General features: G+C 34.8%; 1 protein-coding gene across 1 annotated transcript in view; it reads right to left on the bottom strand.

Annotated features, from left to right (window-relative positions):
* Positions 1-318: 318 nt before the first annotated feature.
* The window catches only part of SLC25A36 (solute carrier family 25 member 36), a 37,005-nt gene continuing 26,199 nt past the window's right edge, over positions 319-11,124 (bottom strand). The window contains exons 5-7 of the mRNA XM_030329479.2: positions 8,121-8,187; positions 4,953-5,242; positions 319-2,410 (exon numbers count right to left, since the gene is read on the bottom strand). Of these exons, the coding sequence (XP_030185339.1) occupies positions 2,217-2,410; positions 4,953-5,242; positions 8,121-8,187 (551 nt within the window). The 3' untranslated portion in view covers positions 319-2,216. The remainder of the gene's footprint in view (positions 2,411-4,952; positions 5,243-8,120; positions 8,188-11,124) is intronic.

Genomic DNA, 11,124 nt, shown 5'->3' with positions numbered 1-11,124 from the left:
ATAGAATACATGTTCATCCTTGAAGGACACTTATTATGAATTTGCTACAGCTAAATAAGAAGATGTTCCTTAGCTGCTGGTTTTCAGATCATTCTTAATCATCTGTGGTGTACTGAGATCATTAAGATTAGGGAGAATGTCTGTCCTACATTCAGCACAACTAATGTTTATGCATCTTCACAAGGCAAATGGCACTGTATTAGGCAGTATAAGTGGCACCTGAAAAGGCAAACACTCTAGATTGAGACTTTCTCTACAGATTTAAGTTAGAACCCCCTATTATTGGGTTGCCTTTTTTTTTTTTTTGGCATGTTTCTCACAATAAATGTCAAAGCTAAAAGTCACCATAAAAGGTATGAATAATCCCAAAGGTAATGAAACTGAAATTGCCTTTGGTCTCCAAAGAGATTGGAATATTTTTAAATTCCAATCAAAGCACCTCAAAAACATCCAGTTACTGTTGATTATAATGAGTTAAGAAGGTGAGGAATTTAAGAGGGCACTGTGTTTCATTGGTGACAACAGAGTAAGCTTGCAATGACGTGCTACAATTTTCTATGTTAGGGGCACTAGAGCATACATAGAATATGTAAAACATTTATGTTATTAAAGATCTCCAAAACACTGTATCTAAAACCCAGAAAAATGTTTTGTTGAACACTGTTTCTGCCTAATACATGACCAATGTTTAAAAAAAAATAATCCTAAAGTGGAATTCTCTGTTACTCTCACCCCACCACCACCCCCCCCAAAAAGGCCACAAAGTGCATTCACAAAGAGTCATTCTTAAGATAAAGCCATTGCACAAAATGTACAGTTCATCTATACTGAAACGAGTACCACACTGGAGTTTAATTGTAGATGTTTTATACACCAGTATAGCAACATCCATTAGCAAAGTCTCTTAACAGAATTATAGCAAACATCTTCATAAAGGCCATACATATAATACATTTAAGTATTAAGAGGTACAGGTGAACTCAACAGCAAAATGTAAAAGCTATATCCTGTTAGCACACTGAATCTGAATTAACTTGAATCTTTCTATGATTTACCATTCAAGAAATTAGGATAGCATACATTTCTTGTCAAAAGCAGTTTGTTCATTTACAAAATTGTAAGTCAATTAGGATCACCACCTGTTCGATCAGATGGCAAAGGGCCCCTCTTTGATGTTTATACTGCCCCAGATATTTATAATGCCACCTTAAAAAAAAAAAACCTATTATAGCAAAGCTGAAAATTACCATTTTCTCTACAAAATAAATGCAATTTATATTGATCATCTGGAAATAATTCAAAGGTTCAAATTCCTAATGGAGAAAGATTCAGAAGTGGTAAATTTTTTCCACTTTAAGAAAATAATACCTAGGTATGATAGATGATAATTTAAGTCCCTAACTAATAAACCACTGAAAAGACAACTGAAGTCATTCACGTATCATAAAGATAGAAAAGATCGGAGGACACGCTCAAGTTATTGAAATGGCCAAGAATCAACATTTTACTGGTTTTTTCTGTCCCAAACTATTACCACTGAGTTTGATATGTTAACAAACAATTTAAGTGTCCACATTTTGCTAAACATCATGTTCCTGTTAGCAGTGGAAACCAAAACATTTTAAAGCTAAAAATACGCAAGATATTTAGATACTATTTCATTAGCTGTCAAAACTAGTGATGAATAATGCCAAATAATTAACTTTAAAATACTCCAGATCCTCTCAAGGAAATGTGAAAACAATACTAAGGATCTCACTTATTGTTATTTTACAATTTTACAGAAATTACACAGAAGCCAGAGGTAAGACATTTATGACTGTCAATACTATCTTTGGATAGTTACAATATTTATATAATTATGGATGGCTTTATTAGAAGACTGAAAAAGTGCTCATGGAATAAACACTATATTGTGCCATAAATCAACAAAATGCAACTATGTCCCATGGACATGGTAGAGAAAATGGCAATTTGGAGGAAGTAGTGCTTCTAAAGGCTTTTTCTTGGGCAGCCTAGGTTTTTTTCACATTACTGAAAAGACCAAGTAATGCGGTTATTATGATTACTTTAATTCCTACAACCAAACTTTCCCTTAGGCATAGTTACATGTTCCCAAACTATTTTCTTCTGTCCACCATGCTGGCTTCGATACTGCATGGTCCACTGTCATCTTTTGGTCTTCCCTCTTCATAGTATACAGCAGCCTGAAGTTGCTATCCATTGAGAAGGTAGACCACTAATTCATAGGTGGCCATCATAATGGCTGTGTTTGGAATCTGTCTCACCAGATGAGTTGTTAGACCACGGTAAAGAGACCCATAACCTTCTTCTTGAACAACCAAAGACAGTGTCTGAAAAAAAGATCTATATTTTGTTCCCTCTTCACGTAGTCTTGTTCTTACGACTTCTGTTTAGGGGAGAAAAAGTCATTTTAAAACATTAGTGATATCTTTATACCCTCCTAATGCTGAGCATATCCCATTTACCAGTCTTTTAAGTGTACACTTCGGATAAGGAGTGATTTTTAATGCGTAACTGATTGAAACTGGTTATATTACAGTAACACCAAACTTTTTTTATTTAAAAAAAAAATTTTTTTTTTAATGTTTATTTATTTTTGAGAGAGACAGAGACAGAGCGTAAGAGGCAGAGAGGCAGAGAGAGAAGGAGACACAGAGCCTGAAGCAGGCTCCAGGCTCTGAGCTGTCAGCACAGAGCCTGACGCGGGGCTCAAACTCACAGACCGTGAGATCATGACCTGAGCCCAAGTTGGACGCCCAACCAACTGAGCCACCCAGGCGCCCCAGTAACACCAAACTTCTAAGTCAGCTGGCTAAAATCACTAGTAGTAAGTGGTAATTATAACAGGTTCCTTAATGGTAAAAGAATAAAACAAAAGTATCCGTTGTATACTAATATAGACAAAGGGGAGAATAGATTTTGTAATAAGGTAAAGAGACAGGAAAAGGAATGTAGGTGGTATCAAGGACGAATACACAAAGATATAGTGACAGAAAAGATTTTAAGTGGACCCTACAATGAAAAAATAGAACAACTAATCTATTCACCACAACTAATCTATTTAGTCCACAAATGCCAACATGAAATTTCATGTTCATGAGGCTGGATATGTTCAAAATACTAGCCAATCAGCTGAAAGGTTCCATCTGGGAAGCAACTAAGCAAAAACTGTGAAGTTTTACAGCTCTAAGAAATCTAAAAGATTACGTATAGTTAGTCCGTATTTCTTAGTTTTGAAAGATGAGGAATCAGGACTGCTGAGAGGTTTTAGTCAGTTGAGAGGCTGGGACAAGAATTCAGAGCTCTCTACTGAAGAGTCTGTTTTTCCAACACACTACTCCTGATGGGCCTGAGGGAAATGGCCTAGAGACATTTTCACTGCAAATGTTAATATCTGAAATCTCTTGTGTCCTCTCTTAAAAATTAATGCCATTTACATATTCCACTCCAAAATACTATTTATAAATTACCTCTTCTTGTAGTGACGTCATCTCACTGGAAGGAATAGCGTGCTTACAATTCTAAAATTCTGTCTCTCACCTTAGCAGGCCATGGTTCTAGGCATCCCATAGGAGCCAGAACCTAAACAATGCTGATACTGTCCTCTTTTGACATCTCTTAAAGAAAGAAGTTAGGAACTTCCCTCAGGAAACTGAGAGAACTTCACAGTGCAAATTGGTTAGACTTGGTTTTACTTGTAAATTACATCTTACGAGTAAAATTCTCATTTTACTCATAGCCCTGTTTCATTTATCTTAATACAGCTTTAATTACAGGGCTTTAGCTTCACAAGGGTGAAGCTAAATGCTCATCAGTGTAACAAGAGTGAAGCATTTAGATTAAAATGCCAAAGCGGGGGTGCCAGGCTGGGTCAGTCAGTGGAGCATGCAATTCTTGATCTTGGGGTTGTGAGTTCCAGCCCCATACTGGATACAGAGATTACTTAAAAAATAACACCTTAAAAGGGCACCTGTGTGGCTCAGTCGGTTAAGCGTCCTACTTCAGCTCAGGTCATGATCTCACAGCTCATGCGTTCTGACAGCTCAGAGCCTAGAGCCTGCTTTGGATTCTGTGTCTCCCTCTCTCTCTGCCCCTCCCTTGCTCAAGCTCAAGCTCAATCTCTCTCTCTCTCAAAAATAAATGAACAAAAATAATCCTGAAGCAAAACAAACCCCAAACAACAAAATCAAAGGCTACCTTTAAACAAAACAATAAAAATTATAAAAAAACCCCAAACCCTCAGCACATCGCAAGACGAATTCTTAAGTAATTTTGTTATCTATTAATGAAATACGCTAATACTATAAAACTTCAGAGAGAAATAAATCATATATACTTATTTGCCAACATGAAATAATGTAAAATAGGCTGGCCTTTGGGATTACAGACCCGATTTCAAATTTGGGCTCCTCCACTAAAAAAGGTATGTGATCTGAGTAAGCTGTGTGACCTTGGACAACTCAATCTTAACATTTCTTGTTTCCCATTTGAAAATAAAGACAAATTCTGGGTATGTATTAGCATGCTTAGACTTCAACAGAGACGGTTAAGTACTTCACAGAAATTTTCTTGTAGATTAGCACTAATGTATATAAAGTATCTAGCATACCATAACTGTATCCATAGTTTTTTTTAATTTAAAGAAACTTTCCCAAAAGTCACCTGGCTATAATCTGAAAGACTCTGGGCTGAAATGTGACTATCCAAAGCCCATGCTAAATCACCACCATGCTACTATAATATATACTGACCTATTAAAACTGTTACTTACAGATTTAATCCCATTATGATGAACTCCTAGGAAACCATATATTGTTTTACTGGAATTCAATAAAATTATAAATGTGCTAATAAGTGGGCCATTGGCTGACACGGGAAAATTTCTAAATTAATAGAATTTTACTCCTATAAACTCAAACACCTCTTACCATGTGGATATGCTATAGTTGTGGCACAAGTTTTTGAGGTGGCAGCAGCTAGCATCATTCCCACAAAATCTGATGCTTCTTTTACAGACTCTTCATCATTTTCCATTGTAGAAGCAATCTTATATTCCAGTAGTTTTTGCTTAATACTTTCATAAATAACAAAATGGATAACAGTCTCTGATATGCCAGCATATGAAGCAGACATGCCCCTATAAAATCCTTTAAGTCCATCTGTCTGATACACTTTACGAATACATTCAAAAGCGCCCATTCGTTTTTCCCCACGGTTCCTGAAAAGCAAAAAGGAAAAATCTTATTAATAAAGTAGTATAGGTTTTTAAATAAGGTAAATAAAGTATAGACGAAATCTGCCACTCCAGTACAGAATGATCCCCTGTAACTCATGAAGAAGTGAAACCAAAATTTTAAAACATTCATTTTAGATTTCCTATTCTTCTGCCTGAACTTTGTCATATTAGATGGGTAACATGTAAATACTTTCTTTTACAAATGCAAAATACAGTATATTAAATCTTTAGTTTCATGTGCTCATTGAAGTTTGTATTGTAGGGATAAGCAACAAAATCCTTTAGTCCAAATACGCTGTGACTGCAGCTCAAGATAAAACAAACCGTCACATCACATTGAATCCAGTTCAAATGAGAAGATTTCTTCGGACTTAATAACATAAAAGAGTGATTGAGACACCAGTGATGACAGTGTATCATAAAGCAAGTACAATTAATCTAGTATCTGTACGTGAGGGATTCTTCCAAACCCACTCAGTTCTTCCCTAAAAATGACTATGTGAATTAAAGTCAAATTTCCTATGATCCTTTTAAGGCAACAGCCAGTACCATGGTGAAAAGTGAATGAGGATCTCTATAGTTATCAAGTAGTTATTGAGTACTGTGTCCAATAAAACTTCCTTAGTGCTACTTAATGGCATAGCATTTACTCTTACACATACACAATTTTGAGTCTGTAAAAATATTACTTTATACTATGATTCTCCCAATAAAACCTTACCTATAAGAAATGGGTTTAAATGCTACCTACAGGGAAAAAAATAGAAAATTTACCTATTTATAAATTAATACAGCCTGTTTCAGACATAAAATAAAAACACAATTAAGATACCCACCTGATAACCTACAGATTCCTCCAGTTTTATGAACTAATTATTGTTTAGAGCTAATGACTGTCCTCAACTAATGACACTGTATGAATACTTTCTCAGTTGAGTGATCCATACAACCAATTGTAATCAGTTTCTGCCATCAGAGACTTCTTCACAAAAAGTTAAAATGCTACAAGTCCAAAGGGTAATATACAAACACATCGGCCCTGTTCTTGATCTCAGTTATAAATGAGCATCCTCAAACCAGCCTTTCACTATTACCCCAAACCCACCCCATTCCTCACCACTCCCAAGCCTAAGAACTTGTGCTGTTGTGCGTTAAAATTAGAAGTGAAAAAAATAATAAAGAGTTTTAAGCCATACTTTTCTCAGGACCCCCTACAGATCCACCTTATAACATCCTGCAGTATACCCCTGGTAGCTTATAGTAGTATAATATGGACCGGCATCTCACATTTCTTTAACCTTTGGGTTGTTTTAGCTGCCACTACTTTTCAGATCTCTTAGCTTTAAGAAATAAACTTTGAGGGGCGCCTGGGTGGCTCAGTCGGTTAAGCGTCCGACTTCGGCTCAGGTCATTATCTCACAGTTTGTGGGTTCGAGCCCCGCATCGGGCTCTGTGCTGACAGCTCAGAGCCTGGAGCCTGTTTCGGATTCTGTGTCTCCCTCTCTCTCTGCCCCTCCCCCACTCTCACTCTGTCTCTCTCTGTCTCAAAAATAAATAAACATTAAAAAAAAAAGAAATAAACTTTGAGTTTTGCTTCACCATTTAGGATTTCATTAAAAATTATTCAGATGAAACAAGAATTAGAGCTATTTCAAGTCTCCAAACAGCATACAGTTCAACATGATAAAATGTAAACAACAGATATTTAAGCAGGCATAATTATTAATGATTTCTCAGATCAGTTTTATTTATAGTCTATGAGATATAACACTACTTTCCCATGCCATAAAATGTAAAAAAGGTGGAAATTTGTTATAGTCTACTTCAGAAAGGCTCAAAGTTTCAAAAGTCTCATTATTATTATTATAATACACCAATAGGATCATCTCTCCATAAAAGTATTATTTTTCCTATCGTCCATACTAAAGGCCAACAGGAATTGACATGGCAAGGCTCTAAACTGCACTGCTTCTGGCCTTTGCTCAGTTCCCAGAACATACCAGAGGCCCTAACCTCAAGACCTATGAGGTTTGCATAGACCACTGCCTCTGCTTAAAAATGGGCTCAAAACAACATTCCCTAACTATTCCACCTAACGTTGGTCCCCAATGTCTCTTGGTATATCCCTAGAACACAGCAGTATCTGCTCAACATAGATCAAATGAATGAACTGTGCTACCATAAAGTGGTCAGTGGTAACAGATCAAGTCTATGAATATATGAGAGCTAAATCCCATGCCAGGCCTCTCTGTACTTAAGGCTACTAAATTTGAGCAATGCTCCTCAAAGATTCAGTCTAGACCAGTTGATCCTGTCGGTTAACTGTTGGGTGGTTGATTATAATCATTCATGTAGTGAAACTATCACTGCTTGGCCTAGATTAATATATATTCTTTTCCTTTTATTTAAAAACACAACACATAGGGGCACCTGGGTGGCTCAGTTAGTTGAGCTCCTGACTCTTGATTTCAGCTAGGTCATGATCTCAGGGTCGTGAGATCAAACCCTGCGTTAGGCGTGGAGCCTGCTTAAGATCCTCTCTCTCTCTCTGCCTCTCTCCTGCTCTCAGGTGCACTCTCAAGAAATAAAATAATAAGGAAATAAGCAAGCAAGCAAATACATAAATAGAAACACATAATCTACATTCTTCCTTAGCAAGTGTCATATTGCCAACTATTATATATATATCTTTTGCTTCTGATGGCAGACCCAAGTATCAAAAACCAAACAAAAAAACAAATTCAGCAGCCAAAAAAGGGAAAAACATAGTTAGATACATGGCACTGAAATCTCACATATAAATTTATAGGAAAAAATTAGTTGAAACCAACTTTAATTTTGTTTTAATGAATTAACATACCTTGCATCGAGCTGTAACCGAGTCTTTACAAGCCAAATGGGGTTGGTCGCTGTGATTGCAGTAAAACCTAAACAAACATGTTTAAAATGAACTCTGGTAAAAATGAAGAACTATTAAGTTAAAGGTTTTAAATAGTATATAAATCTATATTAAAGAAAATGCATAATAAATATTTAAACTATTAAGTGATGTATACTTTACACTTTTATTTTACAAACCCATATAATCATGAACGTTTGTAGTTTATTTCCAATCTACATTCTCAAATTCTGACCGTAACTAAAAAATTCTTTTAAGAGCAAATTCTGATTATATATAAATTCCTCTCCCACCATATTCAGAGTATTCTCTGGGGCATCCATCTACACTCTACGCTAAATTTAAAACCCCATGTTTACAGACAAACCTAATAGAAATTTGGTATATTCTAGGGCTTTTTAGCATGCAAGCTCTACAAGAGCTACTTGATATCCTTAAATCACAATTCCCTATCTTAAAAGTGGATTCTACCTAAAGGCCAGCATTTACTATATATGATCTTAATGGGGCTGTATAACAGGACTGTTGTTTGCCCTTATGAATGCTTTATATAAACATATGCTTACTAATACTGTTAAAATAATGGTATCACAGAAGTAAGGTTTCTGTGAGGGTTAATAGGAAAAGATCTATTTTTCATCCACTTAAACACATACAAAAACTCAAAAGTTCGAAAAGTAACAAACTGAAACTTCCCTCTCACTTATAGACACTTAAGAGAGAAACTCAGAGTAGAAGGTAGTTCTAACTTACTTTAAAACTTAAGTACTATATATTATCAGTGCAGAGGGTGGTCACCTAAGATGGCTCATTCTAGTTAGTAAATTAACATTTCTGGAACAGGGTCTCTAGACTATTGCATATCTTTTACTTGCTATCTTCCTACTGTTACTGAAAAATAGCCCATGAAATGTCATCTTGAAAACAGGAATTTATGAAGATTGCTTCATCTTTATAAAACAGGGCTTTGATCTATTGCTTGTGAACACTGAAGATCACTACAGAAACCTCACAGAACTACTTCTATCAAGCTAGATTTATTCAACTGGCCTTTAAATCCAGTGAAACTTACATGCAGAAATGTCTAAGGATCTTAACTGTTTTAATACTATCAACTAGCTTTTAGAAAGGTGGAATATAACCAGCACATTTAATGTGAGTAAAGTGAATTCAGAAAGAAAAATGCTGGGGTGCACTTAAAAATAATTTTGGTTTCTAAGTTAACATATACTGCAGAACCAATCATTATCTTTCCTTGGCTTTTGAAGTTACTATGGGTATACCTAAAATGCAAAATAATTTTACTAAATCGTACAAAGTAGTATTTAGTCTCATAGGTTCTTTTCCCTACCATAATGTCAGACAGTTAGCTAACTCAAACGTTATTCCCTTAATCCACTGTTTTAACACCGTAGAAATAGCCAGATGTCTCACAAAAAGATGCTTAAAATTGAATCTATTTATAAAACATGATAAATGGAATAGAAATTTGGTTTGATAACTTGCCCAATTTTCTAATAGTTCTATAGTCTCCATTTCTCTTTAGTGCTTTTAATACTGCATACATATGTATAAAACTAGTATGGAAACAATTTTCTATGTGCCAGTATTAAAATAATAAAAATTTAAAGTGTTGGACCAGCTGTCAGGAGTATTTTTAATAAATAAGAGTTTCTTTTCATATATAAATTCTTAGAAAAGGAAAAGAGAAGAAAAATATGACGCTGTTAGATCAGTTTAAATATTCTGGAAAGATTTTTCTTGCATGTTCCAGCTTAAAGGAGAATAAAGTTAAAAGAATTTTTTTTCTTTTCTTGACTCTCATTTTCCGAAGTGAAAAACTCAAACTAAATACATTCAAATTATATTTTAAAGTAAATGTGCACCTGACAGTATTCTGGCCATACCCCTAAATTGATGATTCTTTGTTTTTTAACTTAAATAGTTATTATTAGCTAAATATCTGTATAGCAATATTAGGGGGTTTATTAGTAAAAGCCCACAAAGCTGCACAAGGCAACAAAATATTCTGCATTATTCACAATATCCTTTATTAATTATCCTGTGGAAATTAAGAAAAAATATTTGCTTTTCATTAAATTTTGAAAGCCTAAAACTGGGAATCCTTATGCCAAACTTTTACCTGTCTAGGTAAAAATCTCATTCAATCTATTATACTTTATTTGTAAATATGAGCAAAGTTTTTTTAATATTAGTTGTATTTTAAAAAATAAACTTAGTACCCAAACTTGATACTCTCCCAAGTCACAAAATTCCTCAATTAAAAGCTGAAAAAAATACCATATGTAAACTTTAAAATGCTGCATTTATTACTAGAAATTAATTTTTAAATATCAGTGAATAAAATTTTAAATTATTCTGTACACACTAATGAACAAAGATAGGGCGCAAACAACAGGTATTTCTCACTTAACTAAAATTCATTTCCAGATACAAATTGATCTATACAACAGGACACATTAAAATTCAGGTAAGAGAGTGCTGCCATCTTATCCCTCTATAACTGCTACTATCAGTAACTTGTGCTTTAACTAGAGTTGTTCTGGCTCAAGTCCCCCAATAAAAAGCCAGATCTTAATAAAGACACTAGCCTAAATGCTGGCGAACCATTAGACAGAATCTAGGCATAATGCACAGCTTTTTAGCTATTGGCCTTACCATAGTTAAAATTCTCGTCCTGGAATTTGATGCTATTACATTCTCTTAACCACACTTTATTAAACTAACTAGATATGAGGCTAATTAAATCTATAAAAACATAGTCTATTAATTCAAGAAATGAAAGAAGTGGGAAGAAACAAAAATCTGTCACCAACTTAGAATTATACATGGTAGGGCAATTTGAAGTTCGCCAACAGGCAAAGCTAAACAGATCTTCCTACTTCTAAGACAAAGATACTGGGAATAATCCCTGATGTTTAGATATTTACTGTAGCTTTTTATT

This window comes from Lynx canadensis, chromosome C2 (assembly GCF_007474595.2).
Source record: "Lynx canadensis isolate LIC74 chromosome C2, mLynCan4.pri.v2, whole genome shotgun sequence".
NCBI classification, from domain to species: domain Eukaryota; kingdom Metazoa; phylum Chordata; class Mammalia; order Carnivora; family Felidae; genus Lynx; species Lynx canadensis.
This window is presented reverse-complemented; position numbering and strand designations above follow the sequence as displayed.